The following is a 26,810-nucleotide window of genomic DNA, read 5'->3' on the forward strand; positions in this document are numbered from 1 at the left end:
TCGTGGCTGGCGTGCAGGCTCGGGAGCGCGCGCGGTCAGGGGACCCAGTGGTGGGGAAGAGGGGCAGAAACCCGGTGGGCACGAGCGCTCGGCTGCCGCCTAGTGGCCGCATCGAGAACTACCGGCGCCGGCCCATGAATGGCTGAGTGTCCTGGTATGGATGGATGGATGGATGGACGGACGGACGGACAGACGGATCATCGGCTCCCGGAGCGCCCCCCACCCCAGGGTGGCCCGTAGGCACAGCACCCAACCTCCCCTAGAATAGTAATGACAGATAGCCAGGAGGTGACGTCACTTTATTTATTGGCTCAGTCTACACCGGGCCCCGTGGCGGCCCCGGAGCAAGGTGGGTCCTGGCTGGGGGCCTCTGGACACCGGGTGGGGGCGGCACCCCCAGAAGCTGCAGGCGTGGTCCTCGGGGGGCTGTGGGAATAGCAGCACTGGTCCCCACGTGAACAGGTGCCCTGGTGGGGAGACACTGGGCGTGAGCTTCGGCCCTTGGGTTCCGGCCTGGACGGGCAGCTCACTCCCCAGCATTTGCCTCACCTCCTTAAACCTCTTGCAAGGGAAGGCTTTGAGCCGGGCGGCGTGCTGGGCGGGGTCCTCGGCCGGTTCCTTCCGTTTATTCTGGCACAGCCTGCGTCTCTCCTGCATAGCTTCCCCCGCCGCCTTGCTCCTGTGCGGGAGACAGGGGACCCCCAATCCGGCTCAGCCTCATCCCCCTCCCACCCCAAACCCCACCCCTGGAAGGGGGGCCGGGGCTCTGCCGCTCACCCAGGCCGGGCGCGTGGCCGGGGACCCCAGTTGGCCTCCGGGTTGGCCTGGAAGCGTTTGAGTCCTCGCTGGCGGGAGCTGGGGTTGGCGTCCTCGCGGACGGTGAAGTTTGCCTGCAGCCTGGGCCCGTGGTGGGGGGAGGGGAGGAGGGTGAGGGGCAGCGGTTGCCCCCCGGGGGTGCCCGGACCACCCATGGAGGCCATGGGCCCAAGGGTGGAGTGGGGGGGGTTCGACCCCTTCATGGCACCGACTTTTTCAAAACTCGATGGCCACGTGCCTGAGAACTCTGCTGCTTTAACGGCAGTCAAGGCAGGCTTCCTGGAGTCCTGGGGGTGAGTGGGGCGGGGGGACAGCACAAGCAAAGGCCCTGGGGTAGACTGGACCCTGGAGTGTGAGCGAGGCGGGAGGGGTCTAGGCAGCGGGCAGTCGCACCCTGGCGAGGGGCTGGGAACGGGGCGGAAGGTGGGGAGAAGGCACGCGTGGCCCCCGGGGGAAGGTGCCTGTGGTCTCCCCGGCCCCTCCCTCGCGCGCGTCCATACTTGGGCTCCACGCTGAGAATGCGCCAGGCGGGGCTGGTTTCCGACAGCCGCTCCCGTTTCACCGGGCACTCCTTCTCCTGGGGGCGGGGTCAGGGGTCAGGGGCTGGCTGCTGGGCCAGGGGGCTTGGCGGGGGGGGGGGGACTCCGGGCGCCCCACCCTCACCCAGCAGCGCATGATGTCCCAGACGGCCGAGGCCGGGGCGTCTGTCTTCACGGCGTTCTTACAGGCGTGGGAGAGCGAGACTCGGAAGCCAGCGTGGAGGAGGGCGGACCTGCGGAGCCGGCGGGGACGTGAGGGGCTGTGTGTGTGTGTGTGTGTTGGGGAGGGGGGAGGGGAGACGCCCACCCAGGCCCCTCACCGCAGCTGCAGGAGGCTGGGCGTGCTGCAGCGGATCGTGCTGCTCAGCTGGTCCAGCGTGTAGTACAGCGGCACATCCGGGAGCTCCTGCGGGAGGGGAGTGGGCGTGGCTGGGCGCCAGGGGCGGGGGCGCGACAGGCAGGGTGGGAGTGGCTGGGTGCACATGGTAGGCGTGGCCGGGCACACATGGGCATGGCCAGGAAGGGCGTGGCACATATGGGCAGCACTGGGTGGGGCGTGGCGTGGTGGGCGTGGCCGGGTGCCCAAGGGTGGGACAGGGTGTGGCAGGCAGGGTGGGAGTGGCTGGGTGCACATGGGCATGGCCTGGAAGGGCATGGCATGGTAGGCGTGGCCAGGCACACATGGGCGGGACAGGGCGTGGCAGGCATTAACGGGTGCCCATGGGCATGGCCGGGCATGGTGGGCAGGGCCTGGCATGTGGGCGGGGCCGACCCCACCTCGCTCACGACGCTCAGCACACCCCGGATCCGCTCCGAGGTGTGGAAGCGGCTGGGGTTGGCGCTCACGGCCTCCAGGACACGGCCCACGAAGTCCAGGTCGTGGATGGGCTCTGCCCACAAGGGGCCCCCGAGCTGCAGGCCCAAGTAGGGGGCTGTGGGCCGAGCTGGGTGCGTGGCAGGGGGCGCGCCGCCCTCCCCAACCGCCCGGCCCCGCCCTACCTGGTGTCGCTGCCCACAGTGCTCACATTCGGGGGCCACGGGGGGTCCGCAAGCTGCAGAGAACTTGACCCTCCCGAGGCGAAAGGGGTGAAGTGAGACGGGCGAGCCACCCTGCGGCGCCCCCTTCACCTCCCTCCCTGGTGCCCGCGCTCACCGGCCGCCGGGGGCCTCCGCTGCTTTGCCGAGGCGCTGAAGGTAGAAGGCCCCGCACCCCACACACTGGAACACCAGCGCCTGCTTGCTGTGACGGGGCGGGGCGGGGGGTACATGGTGGAGGCGGGTTCCTTCCTCAGGCTGGCTCAGCCACCCCATCCTGCTCGGGAACCCTGGGTGTGTGGGGGGGGAGCCTCGTCCCTCCCAAGCCCCCCCCCCCCCCCCCCCGCTGACCTGGCCGAGGCCTTGACCTTGGCCTGGCCCGTGAACACGCGCACGAACACGCGCACGTAGAAGTCGGCGCTGAGGCTGAGCAGCGGCACCACGTAGCGCTGGTAGCAGTTGGCCCGGAGGTCCAGGCTGTGCAGCACGATGCGCAGGGCCTGGGGACAGCGCGGGGCGGGGTGAGGCCCTCCGTCCCGGGGGAGCCGCAGCGGCCCAGCCTCCAGCCCACCCGGGGCCGCTGCGGCCCAGCAAGTTCCCAGCCTGTGTCTTCAGTGGCTCTGCGGGGGTCGCCGAGTGACGGAGGGGGAGGAGCGGGCAGGCTGGGGGTGCACCCTGGTGGACTGGGGGCCCCTGTGTGGTGAGGACCCACGGCTCTGTGTGCGCAGGAAGTGGGAGCGCTGGGTGGGGCTGCCTAGCCGGGGAAAGAAGGTGGGGGCGGGCGCACAGGGCTCTCTTCCTCGCCCCAAGCCCCTGGCTCGGCAGAGCTGCGGCCACGGCCTGTGCCCATTTTACGGATGCAAAACACTGAGGCTCGGAGGCGCCACCCCCTCCCCCAAGCCAAGCTAGGTTCCCGGGCCCTTTCCAAAGCAATTCAGCCAGTTTGGAAACGCTGTTCCAGTCCATCCAGAATCCCACCACCAACAACGTAGCCACTTGCTGCAAACTGCCCGCGGGCGCAAGTATCTGGGTTGGATGAAGGAAGCTGAGCAGGCCGGGCGCCCTACCCTTGCCCTTGATCTCCCCGGGGGTGTCCGGGACGGCCCCCTCACCATTTCGTGGCAGGCCCGGCTCTTGAGGGCCATGGCCCCGTACTTGCTGTAGCAGGTCTCGCCGCTGTTCCCGGCCAGCACCGCCATGTCCGTGCAGGTCACGCACAGCAGCCCTGGCGGTGGCGGTGGCAGGGGGAGCGAGAGAGAGAGGGGTGGGGTCGTGAGGCCCGGTGAGCAGCGCATGCGCGCACCTGCTCTGTGCCGTGCCCTGTGCCCCCCGCCCCCCAGTCCTGGGGCCCCCGGCGGCCTCACCTCCTTCACTCACAGCCTGCACGGCGGCGTCCAGGAAGGAGGCGGGGCTGCCGTAGGGGTCCAGGTCAATGACGTCAAACCGCTCTGCCACTTTCTGGTGCTGGTACATCAGCATCCTGGCGGGGAGTGGGATGGGGGCCATGGGGCTGGGTCCTCAGCCTCCCACCCAGGGCCCTGTCCCGTTCCTTCCACGCGCGGGGTGTGCGGCCTGCCCAGGCCCAGGCCTCAGTCTACCCATCTGTAGTAATGGACACTGCTAGTAGCCAGCACCCGACCCCCGCATCTGTGGGTTTACAATGTAGCAGCTATTTGGAGGCTATGGACACTGTAGCTCTCTAAAGACAGGGGGAAAGTCTACACAGGAGGATGAGCCTTTAGAGAGGAGAAGAGAGAGAGGGAGGAGAGAGAGAGAGAGGAGAGAGAGAGAGAGAGAGAGATCTTCCATCCCCTGGTTCACTCCCCAAATGGCCCCAACACCCAGGGCTGTGCCAGGCTCAAGCCAGGAGCCTGGAGCTTCATCTGGGTCTCCCTCGTGGATGGCAGGGGCCCAAGCATTTTTTTGGGGGGCCCTTCACCTGCTGCTCTCCTAGGTGCAACCGCATTCGTAGGGAGCAGGATCAGAAGCAGAGCAGCCAGGATTTGAACCAGCGCTTCTGTAGGATGCAGGTGTCACAGGCCGGGGCTTACTTAACCTGCTGCCCTGCAATGCTGCCACAGTGCGCGTGGCTTCCAGGCAAACATCGCGCTATCACACACGAGGGCCGGTGCTGCTACCCCTCCCACGGGGGTGCTGAGGGGCAGCTCCGCCCACCTGGCACTGTGTCCGTGGTTTCTGAGATGTATTAGTGCATTTGGAGCCGGCCTCTGGCGCAGAGGTAAAGCTGTCACCTGCGATGCTGGCGTCCCCTGTGAGAGCTGGTTCAAGTCCCGGCTGCTCCACTTCCCATCCAGCTCTCTGCTGTGGCCTGGGAAAGCAGTAGAAGATGGCCCAAGTGCTTGGGCCCCTGCACGTACATGGGAGACCCAGAAGAAGCTCCTGGCTCCTGGCTTCGGGTCAGGTTAGCTCTGACCATTGCAGCCATTTGGGGAGTGAACCAGCAGATGGAAGACCTCTCTCTCTCCCTCTCTCTCTCTCTCCCCGTAACTACATCAAAGAAATAAAATAAATATTAAAAAAATAATAAAAGTTAGGCTGTGGTCTCACAGGCTATAGCTGTCAAGTCTCGCAAAGGCCACGGACTGTGACTATCAGCGGTGGTCCCATAAGACTCTGGTCTACAAACATTAGAACCATCTTAGGGGCTGGCACTATGGCACAGTGGGTTAAAGCCCTGGCCTGAAGCGCTGGCATCCGATATGGGCACCGGTTCGAGTCCCGGCTGCTCCACTTCTGATCCAGCTCTCTGCTGTGGCCTAGGAAAGCAGTGGAAGATGGCCCAAGTCCTTGGGCCCCTGTACCCGCGTGGGAGACCTGGAAGAAGCTCCTGGCTCCTGGCTTCAGATCAGCTCAGCTCTGGCCATTGCGGACATTTGGGGAGTGAACCATCTTAGGTCAAATACAGACACTATGACATTTGCACCACACTGCAATTGGTAAAGGCACATTTCTCAGAACGTGCCTCCAGCGGCCGGCGCTGTGGTGCAGTTGGTTATGCGGTGCTGGCATCGAACATCAGAGTGCCCATTGGGTGTCCTGGGCGCCCCATTTCCCATCCAACTCTCTGCTAATGCATCTGCACAAGTGACAGAAGACGGCCGGAGAACTTGGCCCTTGCCACCCACGTGGGAGACAAGGATGGCACTCCTGGCTCCTGGCTTCCCTCTGGTCATAGCCCTGGCTGTTGTGGACATTTGGGGAGTGAACCAGCAGATGGAAGACCTTTCTCTCTCCTCTCCCTTCTCACCACAGCGACCGCTGTAAAACTTTCTCGGTTGACAGACAAGGAGACAGGCTCAGGATCACTGAGCAGAAATGTGGCTGTGTCCAGATGGGTCCCCAGGCGGCCTCACTCTACAGTGTGTGTCCCAGCTGCCAAGCTGTGCTCCCCAGAACCTACCGGGCGTCTGCCTGGCTGGGTTGTACCAGGTGGCCCACATCATTGAGCTGCACATTCCGGCGAATCAGATCCACAGCCCGGGCAGAGGCGTCATTGGCAAGCACCGATTGGAGCCCGGGCACCTCCCGGGCGAAGCGGATAGAGCGCAAGCCGGAAGCGGCAAGGCCCTCGAGTACCCGTAGGCCTCCCTGGAGGAGGAAGCAGAGGGTTTCCTCTCGCATCTGTTACCCCTTCGGTCCTTGCCCAGGCCCCGCGTCCCAGAGCTCTCCCCCTCCAGGAGCCCCCGCCCTTGGTTTCCAGGGCTGCTCCTTGCTCGGCTCAGGGGTCACCTCACAGATCTCCCCCACAGCAGCCGTTCGAGGTTGGTCTCCTGGGGCCAGGTTTTCGCCGTCTTCCGGTTCGGTCTTTTCCTCCTCTCGCTCCGATAAGTCCACAACCACCTTTTGCACATCTTTCTCCCCTGGTACCTTGACTGCACAATCACCCAGAAGCCCCAAATTAGGGGGTCTTCAGCCCCGCACCCCTACCCCCACCCCGAGAAGATGTAAGCAAATATTCCCTGAGAGCACCCTGGGGACAGGCCGGCAGAGAGATCTCTGGGAACGCCCTCTTCCCACCAGCAAGTCTGGGTCTCCACTCACTTTGGATTCCTTTGGCCCCAAGCTGAAGGCGCGCAAACTCGGTGATCACAGCGCACCTGGCGGGAGACGGCGGATCAGCTCATAGCACCCCATCCTCACTGGCCGGCTACGCTCTGCCGGACTGATACCGCCCACCCCGACCCCCTGCTCACGTCAGGTCCCGGTTGAACTCCTGTACGGGGTTGTAGAAGACCTCGTTGGCGCTGGGGAAGGCGATCCTGGCAGCCCCCTCTGCGACTGTTGTTTCCTGGGCCTCAGGGGGGCGCTCTTCTGTGCGGGGCTCGGTGCCGTTCTCCATCGCGGCTGGACTCGGCGGCCCTTGGCGATGCCCCTCCATGAAGCGGGCTCTACAGAGTCTGCGAGCAGAGCGGAGAGTGAAACTCAGCCACAGCACCAATCCTCCCATGGGACATCCGCTGACGCCTCTGCCCGCCACACCTGGTGCACGGAGCTGGAAAAGCACAGAGAGACGCTCAGAGAGCAGCCTTCCGGCGCTGGGGTGGCCCACACATCTACAAAGTAGGGGCTGCGGAGACACTGAGACCTCGGTAGACTCCGTTTTCGGGGGTGGGACGGGGAATGGTTCCTGCCGAGCGAAGCAGAAGCCCTTAAGCGGGCCCGTCCACAGTCCGGATCCTTCCTCGCACCGCCTACGCCTTCCTTACCTTCAACTGCGGCGCTGAGAACCGAGTTAATTTCGGTACACGTTCCCCAGGTTAGGACCTGGGCGCCGCCATCTTGGCACGGTGCGAGGGCAAGTCACGTGATCGGAACCAGCCAACCAGCGTTGCCACCTACGGTGGGCGGCAGGGATCAAAATGTTCCGCAGAAAAGGAAGCGCGCTGAAATGTGCTGCGTGGGTGTTCTTAATGACACTGGCTTCCTGGGAGCGAGGAGGTTGTGGCTTAGAAAATGGGCGATAATAGAGCAGCCCGACACCTGTTGCTTGTCTCCAGGGTATTGGGTGCTGTGTACGCTCTGTTGGTAAAAGCTTAGGCTGTGGAATAGGATATAGTGGGTTCGAATCCCAGGGTCCCCGCACGCTCCGGCAAACTTTATACTAAACTCTCTGGCCTCACTTTCCTTAGCTGTTAAATAAGCACCTCCGTTTCCAACGTAGAGCAAAGAGAAAACTACAGAATGTCTGCAAATAAGCCCTGAGAAAGTTTTCACCCGTGTAGGGCGGTAGGGGAGCCATCCCGGTCCCAGCTGCCTGGATTCCTGCTCACTTTGCCACGTGTTCTGCACTCGGCCTAAGTTTTCCACATTTGCAAAACGGGCAGAACATTTAGCGATCGTGATTGGGTCCCGGTGAGAATTAAGCGAGTTAGTGAAGGGCAAATGCTAACGGAACCTGGCACCGTGTGAGCATCGTACAAATTTTAGCTTATTATGGTCGATTTTTTTTTTGGAACCTGGGTTTCAATCCTGGCAGCCGCCACCACTTTCTCGCTCTGTGATCTTGAGCACGGTCCCTCATCTCTCTGCAAGAGCTCATTTCCATGAAGAGAGCCTCAAACAGTGCCTGGCGGAACACACAGCGGTCTTTATTGTTTTCGTTTCGCAAGATACGAAAGGTCAGAAAGGCAGAGTGATTTGTCCGAGGTCGCGCGGCGCCAGGCCGGATTCGAACCAATTTGCAGATCTGAGGACCCTCGGAGGCGCGCAGGGAGGAGGAGGAGGAGACGGAGCTGGGAAGGAGCGGCGTTCTCGGAGCTCGGCTGGCCACGCCTAGGGGGCGTGGCCGGCGGCGAGTGGGCGGGGCGGCGGCCGCTCCTCCCCCGGCCGGGCTGCGACGGCGGCGCGGCTTGCGCTCGCTCGGCGCTCGGCTGGGGCGGCCTGGCCCACAATGAATGGCCGCCGCGGCTGCCGCTGCTGCTGAGGCGGAGGCCGTGGAGGCCGCGGAGGCGGAGGCCGAGGCCCCGGCGCAGGGGGGCGCGCCCCGGGCCCAGGCCGGGCCTCAGCCGCCGCTGCGGAGCCCGCCGGGAGCCCCCGGAGCGCGGCCACGGCGCAGGTGAGGCGGCCCGTCCGGGGCCCAGTTCCGGCCTCCTCCCGCCGGGGGCGGCCCGAGGGCATCGGAGGACCGGCAGGGGGCTGAAGCGGGGAGGGCCGGGGTGCCTCCTGCCACGGAGGAGGAGCCGTGCCCCCGCAGCCTGTACGGGGCCGGCGAGTGCAGGGAGGCCGGGCCAGCCCGGGTGGCCTTGAGCGTCCAGCCCCGGGGGCCGGGCCGGCCGGGCTCGGGTGGGGGGTGGGGGGAGGCGGCGGGATCGGGCCCGGACTCCCCCTCCCGCCTCATTCCCGGCGGAGGGAGGGCCGGATGGAGCCGGGGCAGGTGCCGGGGGTCCCGGGAAGTTGGAGGGCACGAGGAGGAAAAGTGAGGAGGCGCCCCGGCGAGGCCGGAGGGGGAGGGGGAGGGGGAGCCGGGCTCGGGGCCGCGTGGGGGGGAGGGGATCGCTGCGCGGCCGGAGGGGGGCGGGGAGGGGCCGGGCCTGCAGGTACGGTCCGGGCGCCGGGGGAGGTGAGGCGGTCAAGTTACAGGCCTGGGGGCGGCGGCGAAGCCCAGGAAGTGGGGCATGGTGGTGGGTGTGGGCGGAGTTAGTTCGAGTGCGGGCGGCTGGGAGATCCCGGAGATGTTTGCAGGGGGGTGGGGGAGGCGGGTCAGCTGAGGTCAGCGCTCGGAGACCTAGTGGGGTGTGGGAAGCCAGATTTAGGGGCGATCGGGTACGGCGAGGGGGCTCCTGTAGGCGGTTTTTTTGGGGGGAGGCAGAGCCTTTGGGCTAGGCTGGTGGGGATGTGGGGGCGGGTCAGGAAAAACTAGTGTGACCAGAAGGGAGGTGCCCCAGTGTGTGTCCCCCGCCCCAGTGTTAGCTCAGGGTCAAACCTAGGAGCCTCCCGCCCACCGCGGCACCCCCTCTTAATCGGTGGGGCCTCTGCCGACTGTTGGAGCTGCTGGCTGTCCAGTGGGTGGGCGTTTGGACAAGTAGCCGGGGACACGGGTCTGTAACTTACCCAGCTTCTGGTGGCCCTGGCTCCCCTCCCGCCCCATCCAGGGCACAGCCTAGCACTCATCACCCTGGGTGTCTTAGAATCCTGGCCTTTTTTTTTTTTTTTTCCCTTGTGGCCACAGGAGCCTGGAAGCCAAGGTCTAGGAGATGGCAGCTCACAGGCTCCAGTTCCCTGGCCCCCCGGGGTTCTGGGCACCCCCGTCCCCCTCGGTGAGCGTGGGAGGCTTGTGATGGAGTGAAGACAGGTGGCAGAAGAGAGGTCAAGTGAGCCTCCCGGGGGCCACTGGGGTGAGCTCACGGGGCGGGACGATGAGGAAGCCGTGGCGAGGGGCATCGTGGCTTTTCTGCAGGGGCCCCAAGGCCTGAGCTGGCCTTCCGGTGGGCCTGGCTGCTCTGGATTCCCTGGAGAGAGAGAATTCTCCCCTGGCCATCCCTCCCCCGACCTGGCCCCGGGGGCGGGGAGGGGGGGAGGCTGTGTCCTCTTGTGGGCAGACTGGAGTCTCTCCGGTGTCCCACGGGGACTGAAACAGTGGAAGCTTTGTCAGAGGCCTGGTGGCACCGCCTCCTCCCCTTGCCCCTGTGGGAGCCGGGAGGGCAGGGGTCTGAGAAGCGGGATTGGACCGGCTCCGGTTCTGGAGCTGGGCTTTGCTGTGCTCGCCTTGGCCGATCTGTGTGTCCGCGCCCCCCACCTCCCGCCGCCACCCCCACACCCCAGCTTCGGTCTCCGGTCCCACCACCCCGCTCTGACTCTTTCTGGGCTCATTGCAGGGCTGGTAGGGTGGCCCGGGGGCTTTGGTTTGGGAATTTCGGTACCTGCGGCAGCGCTGCCAGGTCAGTGGCGTCCGCCCAGTCGCTCCGGCTTTAACCAGGGCTTTGCTCTAATTCCCCTCTGCCCCGGCCTGGAGCCTGCCCTCCCCTCGGGTTGGCCCCCTGGTTCTGAGGGGTAGGCAGTGAGCCGGTGGCCCCGTATAGCCGCCTTTTCCTTGCCCGGGCTGGCCTGGCCGCGGGTGGGTGCGCCTGGTTGTGGCAGAGAAGGTGGGAGTTGTTCCTACCATGCGTGTGGCAGAAAAGGACCCCGGGGAGAAGGCCCTGGCAGCAGCTGCTTTGCCGGGAGACCCTAGGGTGCTCAGAGCAGGGCCAGTGCAACAAGCAGACCCCACCCCGCCCCCGCCCCCTGCCCGGGACGGTTGGATTTCTGCTGGGGGCTAGGGCAGCAGCCCTGACTAACAGATCCCAGGGCAGCCACCCGCGAGCCAACGTCTGTTCTGGTGCAGCCTGAGACACGCAGAGGAGGAGATGGCATGGGGCACCCATGTTTATAAAGCTGATGGGGCCGGGGGGGGGGGGGGCTTGGCTGGGCGACAGGAAGGCTTCCGGGGCAGCTCAGGTCGGCAGGGGTGGCGCCAGGTTTCAGAGGGGCAAACGTCGCAGGCCAAGGCAGCCTGCCAGCCGCCCGTGAACTGCTCGGAACATTTTTTTCTTTGTGGTCTTCCCCAGGGATGACCCTGGTGTCAAGGAGACCCAGGAAGGAAGAGCCCTTGTGTCTCTCGGTCTCTTGTCTCCCTCCCCCCACTACCCCCAGATGAAAGTTAAACGCCTCGGCCCCCAGGCTGTTTGGAGAGCACACACATGCGTGCTTCTGGCCTGCATGCTGGAGCCCTCTGGGGCTGAAGGCAGGAGCCAGGAACTCGAGCCAGGGCTCCCTTGTTGGGTGGCAGGAGCCCAGTTAGCGGCCACTGCCTCCCGGGGTCTGCATTAATGCAGCTGGAGTCGGGAGCCGGGGGCGGGTATCAACCCAGACCTCGGTGCGGGGTGCGCCGGGCCTCTTAACCACAGAGCTAAAAGCTTGCCCCACAGCGGCGGGTCTGGGAGCTGGCCCGGGAGGTCTAGCTTCGATCAGCACCACGGGGTCTACCGCAGGGGTCAGCCTGGGGGCTCCCCTCCTGTCCACTCTGCCTCAGGTCTCCGGGTTCTTAGAGACCCCAGGGGTCCCGTATGAGTGTTGTCTGAGTTTGAGCAGAGGGCAGCAAACACAGTCTGGGGGGTGGGAGGGTGGAGGTCCACCCCCTGCCCAGCCGTGAGACCCTGGCCAAAGGTCTTGACCTCTAAGCCTCAGTTTCATTCGCTGATCATGGGGACAAGCAGACAGGCCTGCACCTGCGCCCTCCTGTGCTGTCCTTGACTGAGGGAGGCCCCAGCCCCACCCCCACCCCGCTGCTGTGGCCGGGGGAGGTGGTGGCTGGGGACAATTGGGGTTGGCACAGCAGCAGGCAAGAGTGCTCCTGGCATCACACGGGTCACTAGGCCAGGCACCCAGGTCAGCCTCACGCCGTGTCTCCATCCGTGCCCGCCGTTGAGACGCGGCCGGCGCAAGTGCAGAGGCCGAGCAGGGCTGCTGCTGTCCAGTTCTGAGGATTCTGTAGGGGAGGCTGGGGAGTGACCGGGCCTCGCTGTGAAGGCACTGGGGGCGGGGGATAAGAGCGGATGGCTTCACTGGGCACCAGCCAGGGTGAGCGCCGACCTGCCCGTGTTACTTGGTTATGGAATCCTTGGAACAGCCTTGTGAGGTGGCTGGTGCCGCGTGTACCGGCCCGTTATACAGATGGGGAGACTGACGCCAGGGATCGCAGGTCGGTGTTTTCTGGGAGAGTCAGCGCAACTGAGTAAGAAGCTTCCTAAGAGTGGGGTGGGGCGGTTCCTGTACTGAACATATGCAGTGTTGGGCTTTTAAGACTTATTTGGGGGTCAGCGCTGTGGCGTAGTGGGTAAAGTCGCTGCCTGCAGTGCTGGCATCCCACATGGGCGCCAGTTTGAGTCCCGGCTGCTCCACTTCCATTTCAGCTCCCTGCTGTGGCCTGGGAAAGCAGTAGAAGATGACCAAGTCCTCGGGCCTCTGCACCTGCATGGAAGACCCGGATGGGGCTCCTGGCTCCTGGCTTCGGATCAGCCCAGCTCCAGCTGTTGTAGCCATCTAGGGAGTAAACCAGCAGATGGAAGATCTCTCTCTCTCTCTCTCTCTCTCTCTCTGCCTGCCTCTCCTTCTCTCTCGGTGTAACTGACTTTCAAATAAATAAATCTTAAAAAAAAAAAAAAAAAAGACATGTACTTGAAAGGTAGACAGATCTTCCATCCGCTGGTTCACTCCCCGAATGGCCGCAATGGCTAAGGCGGGGCCAGGAGCTCCATCTGGTTCTCCCACTTGGCTGGCAGGGGCCCAGCCACTTAGGCCGTCATCCTCTGCTTTCCCAGGCTCGTTAGCAGGGAGCTGGATCAGAAGTGGAGCAGCCAGGCCTGAAACTGGCACTCTGATATGGGATGCCGGCATTATAAGCAGTGGCTTAACCCACTGTGCCACAACACCGGCCAAGATTCAAGTTCAAATCCCCTCCAAGGGCCTGTGTGGGCTGCCTGCTTCCAACCCTGGCAGCTTCTGGTCTCCCCTGACCCCCCCCCAAGTTACCACAGGGCCTTTGCACTAGCCAATCCCCCCGTCCTTGGCTGCCACCACTGTGTCTTGGTGTGAAGGCACGCAAGGAGCAGGGTGTAGCTCGGAAAGGCCGGCGTCTGCTTAGAGTGGTCGGAACTAACTGTGTGAAGATGGAGGCAGAGCTGCCGCGGTGGGGGCCAGATTGCCGAGGCTGCGAGGAGCTAGTGGGAGGGAGGAGGAAAAGGCGACAGGTGGAGACTGCTCATTCCTGGAGGTGGGGGTGGGGAGAGGGAGAGCCGGAGTGTGGCTGCAGGAAGGAAGGAGACCTAGCTGGGGCAGAAAGAGCAGCGCCCCCATCTGAGGTCCCCATGCAGCCAGCAGACCCCGGATCTGAAAGGGGGAGGAGCCCCAAGGCTGGGCCAGTGCCAGTTTCCTGTGCTGCCTCTGGCTTTTCTGAGCATCAGTTTTCCCATCTGTGAAATGGGTCTAGCCACCTCTGCTTCACGGTGCTGGATTTCCCCAGACCAGAGCCAAATGGCCTGTGTACAAACCAGGCCTGCCACTCGCCAGCCGTATAGTCCGAGCCTCGTGCTCATCTGCAAAGCGGTGGGCAGGCCCCTTCCTTCCTCAGAAACCTTTTAGAACAACCACTGAATCGATGAAGTGAGCGTCGGCACATTGGCCCCTGCCAACTAAGTCCTGTTCCCCACCACGGGTTTAGTGACAGGCTGCCAGGGAAGAAGACAGCGCATTAAATGTGCACATACTTTGAGGGAAAAAAACCAAATACGGATGCCAGCAGCGATTTCCACCCAGTCACAGGGCACTGTGTCCTCCGTTCGCCTCGGCCGCCTTCTCGGTCGGCCGGGACGGGGTGTCTGAATGGCTGTGGGCCAGCAGCTGCCGGGAGCCAGCCACTTCCTGCCGAGCCGGGCTTTCCCGGGCCCGTGCTGCTCCTTGGACGTGATGGTCCCCACCCCCACCCCGTGCCTGCCTGGTTATAAACGTCAAAAACTTTGACCATGCACGGTTTTAGGGGGCGTGGCCGTGCCTTTTTGCAGTCCCTTGTGAAGATCTGGTTTCTGCTGGTTGGGGGAATCCTGCAGGTCCCTGCCCGCACCCCCCACTTCCCCAGCAGCCAGTGCGGTGCAGCTGCTTAGCTGTCGGGAATCCAAAATTCAGTGACATGGAGCCCCAGGTCATCTACCTGGCCCCAGGTAATGCTTCCAAGCCCTGCCTGTTTATTATTGTTGTTATTATTTTTTCAAAGATGTGTTTATTTGAAAGGCCGCCTGGCAGAGAGAATGGGACAGAGATCTGCTGTCCACTGATTCACTCTCCAAATGGCCTCGAGAGCCAGGGCCGGGCCGAGATGAAGCCAGGAGCTCCACCCAGGTCTCCCGCTCTGGGTGGCAGGGGCCCAGGCAGCTTGGACCTTCTGCCTCGGCTTCCCCAGATGCATCAGTACAGGGAGCTGGATCGGAAACTGCAGCTGGGGCTTGTCGGGGATGCCGGCGTCTCTGGCCATCGCCTCACCCGCTGTGCCACAGCTCCCACGTTGAAAGAATGGGAAAGGGCTTTTCATTGATTCACTCATTCCACCAACCTGCAGGCAGGGGACACAGCCGTGAACGAGAAGGGGAAACCAGCTGACCGAAGTGGTGGGAGAGGGGCTTTGTCCCTGCCAGGGAGGGTGTGAAGAGGCCCTGCCCTAGGGGGAAGGTCAAGGGCAGGCGGGGCTGCAGCCCCGGGGGCTCCGTGAGATATTGCAGGGACCTGAGCAGTGGCACTGGGCCCAAGGTGGCGGGAAAGTGACTTTAGAGGTGTGGCGACTGAGCCCTGAGCAAGGGGACAGGTGGCGACGCTGCTGCTTGGTTGCCTGCGAACCCAGGGAGGTTCAGGCCAGACGCTTCGGTGGGGAGAGCGAATGGCTGTTGTCTTCATCCTATATGGCCCAGCTCAGGCTGCCCCAGCAACCTGGGGTGAGCTGGGAGGTGGAGGGGGCTGGCAGTCCCCGCTGCGGCACGGTCCGGCTCTGGTGAGGGCTCTTCCTGGTGTGCGGGCAGCCGCTGCCTTGCGTCCGTGCGTCTGACTTTGTGCAGCCAGAACTTCCCCTTGACCTGGGGAGAGGGGCAGAGGCCAGGCGCTCCCAGCTCCTTTTCCTAGCTCGTGTCACACCCCTTCCCAGCAAGGCCATTTTGCTACGGGAGACCCCCAATACATAGCCCTGCCTCCCCACCCATTCCCCAATAGCAGCCCTCCCCCCCCCACTCCCAGGCAGGACCTCTGCAAATATTTACCGACTGACTGTTGGGAGGGCCATGGAAACCGCGTGCGTTGCTATGCCCTTGCGTCTGGAGACACGCTCACCCCTGGGACCAGGACTAGCCAATGCTGGGAGGGTCCCCTCTGCTCAGTGTGGGGCTGGGGGTGCTGCCCTGTGGCCTCCCTCCCCCTCTTGCCCAGCAGGGGGACTGATCTGCGAGAGATCAGATTTGGGAGTGGGACTGGTGATCGCGGGGGGAGGTGAGTGAGGTGCTGGGGGCACAGCTTGGACAGAAAAGGCACAGGCGTGGAGGGAGGCCTTGGGTGCCAGGCTGGAGGGTGTGTTGCATCCGACGGGGCAGGGGGCAGAGCCAGTCAGCCATTCTGGGGGCTTTCGAGACCCCAACCCCCCAACTCTGATGTCTCCCACCCCTCCCTGCCGCTGCCATTTCCGCCCAGTTCTGTGAACCCAGTTCTGGCTGCCCCCTCCGAGGGGGTGAGGGGCTCCCAGCAATTGTGAGTTCAGTGGACAGGCTTGGGGCAGCCGCCAGGGGATGGAGTGGTGCCCAGGACCCATCTCCAATGGCCTCCTTTCCACAGCCACTGGCTCTCCTCAACACCCCGTCCCGTCCTGTCCCCCCCCCCCCCCCCAGCAGAGATCATCATTAGCACTGGGGCGAGCAGCCTTGGGGGAACCCACGGTTCTCCCACACCCCCCCTCCGGCTCCTGCACCCCAGATTGCCTTGAGCTGATTGCTCCATCCCCAGCTTGCTAATCAGAGGCCAGCATGTCAGGCTGGCTGTGGCCCTCAGGAAGGGGTCTGGACTTGCCGCTGGCTGTGTCCCTGCAAACCTCAGCTCCCCTGTGTGCTATGCCCGGGCTGGCCACTTGGCAAGGTTCACCTTGCAGCTGGCCTGTGCTGGTCCCTGGCCTGGAGGGAGGGCTCCAGTGCCCCACTCATGGCGTGCCATGAGCAGAGCGCCCTCTGCAGGCAGCTCCTGGAGCTTCTGCATCGGGCCCAGGCTCTTGCCCCGACAGGCACCTCCGACCGTTTTTTAACTTTAAAAACTTCTTTTTCTTATTTTTTTTAAACTTCAGTGTCACCAAATATTTTTTTTCTTTTTCTTTTTTTTTTTTTTTTGACAGGCAGAGTGGACAGTGAGAGAGACAGAGAGAAAGGTCTTCCTTTGCCATTGGTTCACCCTCCAATGGCCGCCACGGCTGGTGCGCTGCGACCGGCGCACCGTGCTGATCCAAAGGCAGGAGCCAGGTGCTTCTCCTGGTCTCCCATGGGGTGCAGGGCCCAAGCACTTGGGCCATCCTCCACTGCACTCCCGGGCCACAGCAGAGAGCTGGCCTGGAAGAGGGGTAACCGGGACAGAATCCAGCGCCCCGACCGGGACTAGAACCCGGTGTGCCGGCGCCGCAAGGCGGAGGATTAGCCTAGTGAGCCGCGGCGCCGGCCCAAAGATTTTTTTTTCTAATATTTTTTATCTATTTATTTAGCAGGTAGAGTTACAGACAGTGAGAGAGACAGAGAAAGGTCCTCCTTCCGTTGGTTCGCCCCCAAAATGGCCGCCACGGCTGGAGCTACACCCATCCTAAGTCAGGAGTCAGGTGCTTCTCCTGGTCTCCTACGCGGGTGCAGGCGCCCAAGCACTTGGGCCATCCTCCACTGCCTTCCCGGGCCACAGCAGAGAGCTGGACTAGAACCCGGTGCCCATATGGGATTCCCGCGCCGCAGGCGGAGGATTAGCCCAGTGAGCCGCGGCGCTGGCCCAACTTTAAAAACCTCTTTGAAAAGCAGCGATCTTCCATCCACTGGTTCTCTCCCCCAAACGCCTGCAACAGCTGGAGCTGGGGAACTCCATCCGGGCCTCCTATGTGGGAGGCAGGGACTCGAACCCAGGCACTCGGATATGGGATGGAGGCCTCCCAAGCTGACTGAGCGACTACTTCTGAGACCCGGGGTCTCCCACATGGGTGCAGGGGCCCAAGCACTTGGGCCATCCTCCGCTGCTTTCCCAGGTGCATTAGCAGGGAGCCGGATCGGAAGTGGAGCAGCCAGGACTTGAACCAGTGCCCATATGGGATGCTAGTGCCGCAGGCAGAGGTTTCACCTCCTACGCCACAGCGGTGGCCCCAGGAATTAGTCTTGAACACAACTAGCCAAAGATGCCAGGGCAAACAGAACCGCCCGTCTCCTTCATGGAGAGCCCTCCCCGGCTGGGGACCCCGGAGCCCCGAGTTCACCCGGCAGGTGTTGTCAGAGACACTGCTGAAGCTGAACGCGGTGGCTAGCGGCTCTTCACACGCCCCTTGGGTGTGAGAAGTCCTCCAGGGGGCTTCCAGGTCTGCAGGAGGGTGCGCGGGCCCTGAGCACACACTGCACCCCCGCACACTTGCTTGGGTCCAGGGTGGGTGGGTTTCCGGGAGCGATCCCTCCGCTAACACCAAGGAGCAGTGCACGCTGGGACACGGGAGGCAGCTAGCTCCAGTGCACCTGCTGCACATCGCAGATGCCCACGCTCCCCCGTGTCCTCCTCCCACGGCCTCTGCCACCTGACCCCCCCCCCCCGCCCCCTGTCTCTGTCACCCCTGCAGCCGCCGCCATGGCGCAGATCCTCCAAATGGAGATCCCCAACTTCGGCAACAGCATCTTGGAGTGCCTCAACGAACAGCGGCTGCAGGGCCTGTACTGTGACGTGTCGGTGGTGGTCAAGGGCCACGCCTTCAAGGCGCACCGGGCCGTGCTGGCCGCCAGCAGCTCCTACTTCCGGGACCTGTTCAACAGCAGCCGCAGCGCCGTGGTGGAGCTGCCGGCGGCCGTGCAGCCGCAGTCCTTCCAGCAGATCCTGAGCTTCTGCTACACGGGCCGGCTGAGCATGAACGTGGGGGACCAGTTCCTGCTCATGTACACGGCCGGCTTCCTGCAGATCCAGGAGATCATGGAGAAGGGCACCGAGTTCTTCCTGAAGGTGAGCTCCCCGAGCTGCGACTCGCAGGGCCTGCACGCCGAGGAGGCGCCCTCGTCCGAGCCGCAGAGCCCCGTGGCGCAGACTTCCGGCTGGCCGGCCTGCAGCACGCCGCTGCCGCTCGTGTCGCGGGTCAAGACGGAGCAGCAGGAGTCGGACTCGGTGCAGTGCACGCCCGTGGCCAAGCGGCTGTGGGACGGTGGCCCCAAGGAGGCCGGGGGCGGCGGCGGCGGCGGCAATGGCAGCCGCAAGATGGCCAAGTTCTCCGTGCCGGACCTGGCGGCCAACCGGCAGCCCCCGCAGCAGGGCCCCGTGGTGGCGGCCGCGCAGCCCGCCGGGGTGGCCGTGGCCGCGGTGGTGGGGGCGGGGCAACCGGCCAGCGCGGCGGCGGCAGCGGCGGGCGTGGTGAGCGGGCCCAGCACGTCGGAGCGCACGAGCCCCGGCACCTCGAGCGCCTACACCAGCGACAGCCCCGGCTCCTACCACAACGAGGAGGACGAGGAGGAGGACGCGGGGGAGGAAGGCTCGGACGAGCAGTACCGGCAGATCTGCAACATGTACACCATGTACAGCATGATGAACGTCGGGCCGGCAGGTGAGGCGGCACTGGGGCCCCGGGGGCGCACGCGCACGCGCACGGTCACGGTCACGGTCACGCACAGTGCTGACACGCACCTGCTGCCCGCAGCCGAGAAGGTTGAGGCCCTCCCGGAACAGGTGGCCCCCGAGTCCCGCAGCCGGATCCGGGTGCGGCAGGATCTGGCGTCGCTGCCGGCCGAGCTCATCAACCAGATCGGCAACCGCTGCCACCCCAAGCTCTACGACGAGGGCGACCCCTCCGAGAAGCTGGAGCTGGTGACAGGTGGGCGAGCTGGCGTCCCGGGGTGGGGCCTGAGAGCCGGGCAGGGCGCAGGGTGCCCCCACCCCCGGCCTGTCCAGAGCGGCAGGGGAAGGAGGAGGCGGGCGGCCGCGTGCCCCCGCCCCCAGGCCATCCCCGCTTGGCCCCCTCCCCAGGCACCAATGTGTACATCACGAGGGCGCAGCTCATGAACTGTCACGTGAGCGCCGGCACCCGGCACAAGGTCTTGCTGCGGCGGCTCCTCGCCTCCTTCTTCGACCGGTGAGGCCGGGGGCTTGGGGAGGGGGGGGCAGAGTGCGGCTTCCCCACGCCCGTGGCGCGACCCGCGAGCGCTCACCGACCCCCCCCCCCCACGTCCCGCAGGAACACGCTGGCCAACAGCTGTGGCACCGGCATCCGCTCCTCCAGCAATGACCCCAGCCGCAAACCACTGGACAGCCGTGTCCTCCACGCCGTCAAGTGTAAGTTGCCGCGGCGGGCAGCAGGGGATGCGCCCGCGCTGGGCGGGCTGACGGGTGGAGGTCGGCGGGTTCCTGGGGTTCAGGCTAAGGTAGGGAGGGGAGGGGCCTGTGGTGGGTTAGCCGCGCCTTTGGGGCCCTACAGAGGGCCCGGGGTGGGCGGGTGTGGCTTGTGGGTGTGGCCTATGGTGGGTGGGTTGGTCTAGGGGCGGAGCTGATGTCGAAAGGGCGTGGCCTAGAGCCATCCTTGGTCTCCGCTGAGCCTCTGGCCCCCACAGACTACTGCCAGAACTTCGCCCCCAACTTCAAGGAGAGCGAGATGAACGCCATCGCGGCCGACATGTGCACCAACGCGCGCCGGGTCGTGCGCAAGAGCTGGATGCCCAAGCTGAAGCTGCTCACCGCCGAGGGCGACGCCTACACTACCTTCATCAGCGACACGGGCAAGATGGAGCCGGACGTGATGGGCGCGGAGCACGGCTTCGAGCCGGCCCACGACGGCGAGGCGGGCCCCTCGGCCGAGGCCCTGCAGTAACCGCGCCCCCCACCCCCACCCCTCTGTCCTGTCACACACACCTTGGTCACGAGCTACTGTCTGTCCCTCCCCAGGCCCCGCGGGGGGCGCTGCATGCTCCTGGGCCCCCCTCCCCTGTCCCAGCCCCTTCCCCAGTGAGCCGGGTGGGGCGGGCGGGCAGGCGGGGGGGCCAAGCCCAGGTCTACACACGGCTCACCCCCCTTCCCACACCCCAAGCATTGTGCCCCCCCACACACTCACTAGTCCGGGCACGGGGCAGGGGCCTGCCTGGTGGAAGTCCTTTCTCCGCCTCCGCTGGGCCTGGGCGGGGGTCTCAGGACCCCTCCCCACCCCCCACCCACCCCCCAGTGCTTCCAGGCCTCCAGAAGCGCCTTCCTGCCTCGCTCCTCAGTCCTGCGCCTGGGCGCTGGGCAGGGAGGCCGTGGGCACTGCCCGTGGTGCAGCCGAGCGAGCAGGCTCGGAGCAGTTCCACGAGCAACCTAGGGTGGCTGGGGCGGCGGGCCCGGCACCCTGCCCTCACCCCCCCACACCTCCATCCGACCCGTGTCCCCCCTCCCCCCACCCTGTCCCCTGGAAGCCGAGGGAGGGGACCCCCAGCCAAAGAGGCTCTGGGGGCGCCCACCTCGGGCTTGCGGAGTGTGTGCGTGTGTGCGCGTGCGCAGAACTTTTTGCTTTTTCCCAAACTTGAATGAAAATGAAGATAGAAGAGGCAGTTGGACCAGGGTTGGAATGGGGGGCGGGGAGCGGAGGGGAGGGCAGCAGCCCCACCCCTCGCAGCCTGCTCCCCGCCCCCTGCCCTGCCGCCCCCCACCCCACCCCGGGACAGGGCCCCCCCAGCCCCTTACCCGTGTATATAACTTTTTAAAACATTTTTTTAGCGACTGAAATACTGAAGTATAAGATTTCCTTTTATTTTTCAAACCAACGGGACTGGGTCTCACCCCCACCCGCCCACCTCCAGTTCCCCGGTGGGGGTGGGGTGGGGCGCACTGTGGAAGGCAGGATATTGGGGTGGGGGCGTGTGCTGGGGCAGGCAGGCGGAGTGCGCGTGCGTGCGTGTGTGTGGAGTGTGGCTGCGTGTTCCTGACGTGGGCCCCCGTGGTCTGACCTGCTCCCCTCCTTCCCCCACCCCACCCCCACTGCTGTATTTCAAGGGAGGTCCCTGGCCTTGGCGGGTTGGGTGAGCCTGGTTCCCCAGGCAGAGTTTTCTCTCTCTATTCCTCTCGTTCTCGCCCAGGGCAAGGTGCGTGTGCACACGCGCACACGCACACGCACATGGAGGGGTCGTTCTCTGCCCACCCCCGTACCTCTCGCCTTCCCCCCCATCACCAGTCTTTCTGTCCCCTGCCTCTGGCTGCCCAGGCAAGGCATTTTAGGGGAGGTCCTGGGGGGGGGGGGACGGGAGGCGGGGTCGCCCCACACTGGACCCTTCCTACAGCGTCACCACCAGCCTGCTTGGGGGGGATGTCCTGGCACTCTGTTCTCTCAGCCCGCACCCCCCCCCCCCCGCACCTTAGCCTCCAGCCAATCCGAGTGTGTATGTGGGGGGGAGTCGGCACCCCCTGCTAAAGCACAAGCACCTTAGTCCCCGCCCCCCGCCACGCCCCCCGCCCCAGCGCCAACCCCAAAGCACAATATCCTGGTCACTTGGCAAGCAGCTGCGGCCGGGGGTGGGGGGAGGGCGGGGGGTTCCAGCTTGACCCTCGGAAGACAGTGGGCGTGCCCAGGTGTGCCCCTCCTTCCAGGCCTGAGCAGGGGGGACCGGCTCCCTGGAACGGGGAGGGGGGTCTCCTCCCTCCCCGCCTATTCCCAAGGTAGGGGCGCTCGGCTGCCCCGCCTCCTTGGAGCCCCTGCAGCGCCCAGCCGGGTGGCAGAGCCCAGTTGTCTTCAGGGACCCCAGGAGGTGGCCCCTGGCTCCTGGGACTGGGGGGGGGCGGGCCGGGGGGGTGCAGGGGAGGGAACTCCCCACCAGGAGAGCCAAAGACAGGGTTGTGCCTTAGCCCAGGAGCCCCCCCCAGCGCCCCCCCTCCCCCCGGGCGGCCAGCTGCTTTCCCCCCTAGCCCTGCCCTGCGCTGCATGGTCCCCTACCCTGGGCAGCCAGGAAGGAACGCAAACGGGGGAGAATCATCCACGGACATTAAAAAAAATTAAAAAGACTGTAGGGCCCTCTCCCACCTCCGCTCACCCCCACTCCGCCACCCCCAAGCCCCTTTTCCCGCGGGGCCCACCGCCCCCACCCCTGGCCCCGCGTGGAGTGCCAAGGCCCGCCCTGCCCCCTCCCCGGGCCTGGGAGTGAGATTGCACATGAACTACTGTAAAGGAGGAGGAGCGGCGTCGAGAAATGTGAACCGCTAGAGTATCCGTGATACGAGAATAAACTAAACGCCTTTGTAACAGCCCTGCCGTGCTGCTCACTGCTGGGGGGAGGGTCCCGCAGGCGCCGCGGCCCGGCTGCTCCTGTGCACGCGGGAGTTGTCCCCCGCCCAAGTCCCGCCGCCACCCAGCTCCTCGGAAAAAGACCCAGGACAGCTCCTGGGCTCCCTCAGGACCGGACAGGAGGAGGAAGAACGCGCAGGCCCCCTGGAGGCCGGGTCAGCGCTGGAAGAATGAGGTCTCCAGTCCTCAGGGGTCCAAAAGGCCCCCGTGGCTCTGGGACGACGCAAGGGACATCAAGGTTACACGGGCAGGCAGGTTAGTAACCAGGTCCAAAGGTCTCCGCCGTGATGGGGCGCCCCAGCCAAGTTCAAGTTCTGGTGCTGACTTGGGCGTGGGGAACAGGAGGCGACGGCGGGGGTGTGTTTCGGCAGTGCCCCTCGTGTCAGCAGGCCAAGTCCTAGCCTCGGACACCAGTAGGCAGGGTTTTGTTGTTTTCCCTAAAAAGATTGCATTGGCCAGGGCTGTACCAGGCCGAAGCCAAGAGCCAGGAGTTTCTTCCAGGTCTCCCACATGGGTTGCAGGGGCCCTGAGCGCCTGGGCCATCTTCTCTGGTGCATTAGCAGGGAGCTGGATCAGAAGTGGGGCGAGAAAAGGGGCGCCTGCCTTTCCGAGGGCAGCTTTTAGCCCCAGGAAGACGTGGAATTCAGTTTGCTTGTCCCTTAGTAAACAGGAACCTCGTGCAGAGCAAAATCCAGTCCTTTCCGCAAAAGGTTCTAGTATTTGGGGCAGCATCCGACATCCCGAGCGCTGGCTTCCTGCTACGGGGCCCAGGACGCAGCTGGTGAAGGTTGAAGTACTCGAACCTCCGCCCACGGAGGTGGAGGCCCTGGCTCCTGGGTCCTGGCTGTCATGAGCAGATGGAAGATTCTCTCTCGGTCACTCTGCCTGTCAGAGCTTGTTCACAATGCATACTATTTGCATAGCAACTGCCCACATCCTCCTGTAAACTTAGTTTTTGATGCAAGAAATACTTTGGAAGTTTTTATTTATGAGAGCCAGAGCTTCTGTCCACCCGTTCAACTCTCCAAATGCCCCCAATGGCGGGGCTGACCTCTGGAAGCTGGGAAACTCCATCCAGGTCTCCCGCGTGAGCGGCTCCACTGTGGGAGCGTCCCGAGCCGTGGCTGAACCCACGGCACCCCTAAATCACCGCTTATTAACGCCCAGAATTTACCAGAAGCATTGTTTCTCTCCCAAACATCCGCTATGGCAGTCATACACAGTCACATACACACACAGACCCCCGCAGTGGGTGCAATGAGCTGGGGTCAGCTACAAGTTCAAAATCAACATGATGCAGGATACAAATACATATTTAAAAAAAAAAAAAGGCTGCGGGTTTATTTCCAGATTGGCACTTGTGAAGGTACAATGGCCACCACTGACGGCCCTGGGGTCCCGGAAGTTAACACGGGTTGGGGGTGGGGGGAGTGTGGCAGGTCTCCCACCTCCACCCGCTAAGTGCACTTGAGACAGGACCCTGGTGGTGGTGGTGGTGTGGGGGGTGCTTCAGCCCAGGGCCCTGGATGAGAGCCTGGGGGGGGGCTCCAGCTGTTCCTCCTGGGGGTGGGGGCAGGCCCAGCGGGCAGGTCGCATAGGTCAAGGTCAGAGCAAGACCAGCAGGAGCAAGACCAGGAGCAGCACCCCAAGAAGCACCAGGATGGCACACCACTGCTGGCGATCTAGAATGGGAAAGGGGTGGAGTCACAGCGGGGTGGGTGGGGTGGAGGCGGAGCCACCTGTTACCCGCCCCCTTCCAGACGGGCACGCGTGACTCACCGCTCGTCATGTGGGACACCTTGGCCATCTTACGGAGGACGCCGTCCATGCGGGACTGGGTGTGGTCCATCTCGTGGCCAAAGGCATCCAGCATACTGTCAAGACCACAGTGGTGTTCCAGGGCCCCCAAGCACACCGGCCCCGGGGGTACCCACCCACTGCTGGAGTCCCCTGCCTCACCTGCCCTGCTCGTCCAGCTCCTCCCCGACGCGGCCGGACATGTGTTTTAGGACCCGGATGCTCCCGGACACCATGTCCAGCTGTTGGTCCTGTTGGTCCATGATCAGCTGCGGGGAGGGGTGGGGGCGAGGAGGAAGGGTGCCAGCTGTTTGCTGTCGGCAGGGACCGCCCCCACCCCTACCCTGGGGGGGTCCCCTGGCCACCAGCACACACCTGCTGCGTGGCCTGCTGCTCCTCAATGTATCGAGAAGTGGCCGAGACCACGCTGGCGTCCAGCAGGTCGCTGGGTGACTTCTGGGCAGCTGGTTTGCCCGCCAACATCTGCAGAGACACGCGGGTCACAAGTTAGGGGAGGGCCGGCCACCTCAGGGCAGGTCTGCACTGTGGGGCTGGGGGGCGGCATCTGGGGTGGGACAGCCAGAAGTCCTCACACCTGCCACCTACAACACTAGCAAAGGGGACCCCAAGGCAGCCTTGTCACCGACCCTCAATTTTTTCATCTGAAAAGGGGGAGACCTATAACCTTCCTGATCCTGGAATGAGGATTTAATGAATGGAGCCATGGAAAAGGCTTGGAACAGAGACACACAGAGAGAGATCTATCCACAGGTTCACTCCCCAAATGTCTCCCTGCCCCCTACATTCAGGGCCAGGCCGGGCTGAAGCCAGGAGCCAGGAACTCAATCTGAGTCTCCCACGTGGGTGGGTGGGTGGAGAGATCCAAAGCCTTGAGCCATCCCCTGCTGGCTCCCAGGGCGCACATTAGGAGCGAGCTGGCCTCCTAAGATGTGCATTAGCAGGAAGGTGGAGCCGGAAACGGACCCCAGGTTCTGCAACAGAGGAACCCGTGTGTGCATATGTGTGTGTGTGTGTGTGTAACTTTGATTTCCATTTTTTCCCGCGAACATAATAAGCACGATTGCATTGTTTAGGGAACAATAACAGGGGGAAAAGCAACGCCCAGGGATTCAGATGGGCATAGAGTAAGGACGCCGTACCTCTCTGTTTTTCCTCTCCATGAAGGCTATGGCGGCCGGGCTCACGATATGGTCCTTCATTTCCTGGGAGGGGGACGAGGACGGTGGTATTAGGGAGGAAAGACACCCTGACTTCTGCACGCTCCCCACCCCACCCCCCACAACCGGGCCCTCTGCGCACCTGCACCGCCTCCCGCATCCGCTCCACAAATTCCTTTCTCTCCTGCAGATCCCCAGCGGGCAGCTTGAACTTGCCGGGGTTGGCTTCCACGATTCGTGGGCTGGGAGTCAAGGGTCAAGGCCAGGGCTAGAGACGAACCCCCTCCACCCCCAGGGGGATCCGGCCTCTCAGTGCCCACCCCCCACCCCCGACCCGGGCAGTGCCAGCGCGTTCGTAGCTCTCCCGGAGGATATCGATGGTCTCTTCCAGGTCCTCGAGGTCCCATTCGATGCTGCGCAGGCCATTTCGCAGCTCATTGGCCGTCCAGTCCAGCTCCTCGCGGCCGCCCGTGCCGCCTTCCTGGAGGAGTTCGCACCAGCGCTGGTGCAGCCCGCGGGCCGTGTTCACCGCCTTCTGCACCTCGCTGCGGGCGGGGGCACAGCAGCAGCGCGGCTGGGGGCAGGCGGACCCAATCGCGTCGCCCCCGAACGAACCTGAGGCTCCAGAGACCCCCACCCCCACCCCCAGACCCTCCCGGAGACCCCAGCCCCGACGGCCGGCGCGCGCACCGATCGCCCTCCCCGGCCCCGTCGCTGTCACTCACCCTCGCACTACAAAGAATGGATCTTCGAGAGACATGGCCGCCCCCCTCCCCCAGGAGGCCGCAGCCCCTCCGGGCTGGGGCTCGCGAGCCACTTGGTTGCCTCGCAGCCCAGGAGGAAGCGCCGCCACCCCCGCCCCCGGTTCGCCACCATCGAGAGCGGGACCTCCAGAGGAGAGAGAGGTCCGAAAGGAGGAAACTTCCGTTCCCGCTGCCGCCATCTTGGGTGTGGGCAAAGGCCACACTTCCGGTCCGCATGTCCCGCCTTCTCAGTCACAGTGCCGGGCCGTTGAATGGGCGGGAGGGGTTCGCAGTCTAAGTGAATTGTTTGCTTTTGAGGCAGTGTAAATAATAATAGTCGGATTCCAGCTGAGAAAGGGTGGGGGGTCAGTGGGTTCCATCCCCGGAGCCCGCCCCGGGGCGTCCGTCCCAGCCCAGGGTCCCCAGCAGCAGGTGTGGGAAGGGCTGCGGGCATTTTAGCGGCGCTCTTCCTGCAGGGCGTGGGTGGGTGGGGGGAGAACCCCCGAGGTCGTATTGGGGCGGAGCGACCGCGGGAGGAGACCCCTGGGGGGCGGGTGTGGTGTCACCTGGGCGCGCGAGCCTGAGGGGGACCCCTGAGGAGGCACCCCGGTGAAGGTCCCCGGGAAATCGGAGGTGGGGGGCCGGGTCTCCCCTCTCGGGAGGGTGTGCGGGATGCCTC

General features: G+C 64.4%; 3 protein-coding genes across 9 annotated transcripts; 1 reads left to right on the forward strand and 2 right to left on the reverse strand.

Annotated features, from left to right (window-relative positions):
* Positions 1-289: 289 nt before the first annotated feature.
* TRMT1 (tRNA methyltransferase 1) lies at positions 290-7,240 on the reverse strand. Of its 5 annotated transcripts, XM_070058828.1 has the most exons (18): positions 7,118-7,239; positions 6,891-7,038; positions 6,605-6,808; positions 6,453-6,508; positions 6,141-6,283; positions 5,812-5,999; positions 3,755-3,870; positions 3,503-3,615; positions 2,742-2,890; positions 2,509-2,595; positions 2,355-2,424; positions 2,133-2,267; positions 1,676-1,761; positions 1,480-1,588; positions 1,317-1,393; positions 778-897; positions 550-679; positions 290-467 (listed from the first exon to the last, which is right to left on the reverse strand). In XM_070058828.1, the coding sequence occupies exons 3-18, from the start codon at positions 6,787-6,789 to the stop codon at positions 312-314; spliced, it is 1,920 nt and encodes a 639-aa protein (XP_069914929.1). In that variant the 5' UTR covers positions 6,790-6,808; positions 6,891-7,038; positions 7,118-7,239; the 3' UTR covers positions 290-311. The 5 variants fall into 5 exon arrangements, with proteins under 5 accessions (XP_069914929.1, XP_069914927.1, XP_069914928.1 ...); XM_070058826.1 differs by having other exon boundaries at positions 2,355-2,426; positions 2,508-2,595; positions 6,605-7,038; positions 7,118-7,240; XM_070058827.1 differs by having other exon boundaries at positions 6,605-6,903; positions 7,118-7,223.
* Positions 7,241-8,242: 1,002 nt separating this feature from the next.
* On the forward strand, positions 8,243-24,102 carry NACC1 (nucleus accumbens associated 1). Its single transcript, XM_051839490.2, has 6 exons — positions 8,243-8,466; positions 17,755-18,720; positions 18,814-18,987; positions 19,140-19,245; positions 19,348-19,445; positions 19,721-24,102. The coding sequence occupies exons 2-6, from the start codon at positions 17,763-17,765 to the stop codon at positions 19,975-19,977; spliced, it is 1,593 nt and encodes a 530-aa protein (XP_051695450.2). The 5' UTR covers positions 8,243-8,466; positions 17,755-17,762; the 3' UTR covers positions 19,978-24,102.
* On the reverse strand, positions 23,724-26,383 carry STX10 (syntaxin 10). 3 transcript variants are annotated; one of them, XM_051839491.2, is made up of 8 exons: positions 26,114-26,383; positions 25,764-25,962; positions 25,531-25,625; positions 25,371-25,433; positions 24,586-24,693; positions 24,373-24,479; positions 24,193-24,287; positions 23,724-24,095 (listed from the first exon to the last, which is right to left on the reverse strand). In XM_051839491.2, the coding sequence occupies exons 1-8, from the start codon at positions 26,366-26,368 to the stop codon at positions 24,019-24,021; spliced, it is 999 nt and encodes a 332-aa protein (XP_051695451.1). In that variant the 5' UTR covers positions 26,369-26,383; the 3' UTR covers positions 23,724-24,018. The 3 variants fall into 3 exon arrangements, with proteins under 3 accessions (XP_051695451.1, XP_051695452.1, XP_051695453.2); XM_051839492.2 differs by having other exon boundaries at positions 25,764-25,933; positions 26,114-26,281; XM_051839493.2 differs by having other exon boundaries at positions 24,377-24,479; positions 25,764-25,933; positions 26,114-26,279.
* Positions 26,384-26,810: the final 427 nt, after the last annotated feature.

Source organism: Oryctolagus cuniculus, chromosome 16, assembly GCF_964237555.1.
Source record: "Oryctolagus cuniculus chromosome 16, mOryCun1.1, whole genome shotgun sequence".
Lineage (NCBI taxonomy): Eukaryota > Metazoa > Chordata > Mammalia > Lagomorpha > Leporidae > Oryctolagus > Oryctolagus cuniculus.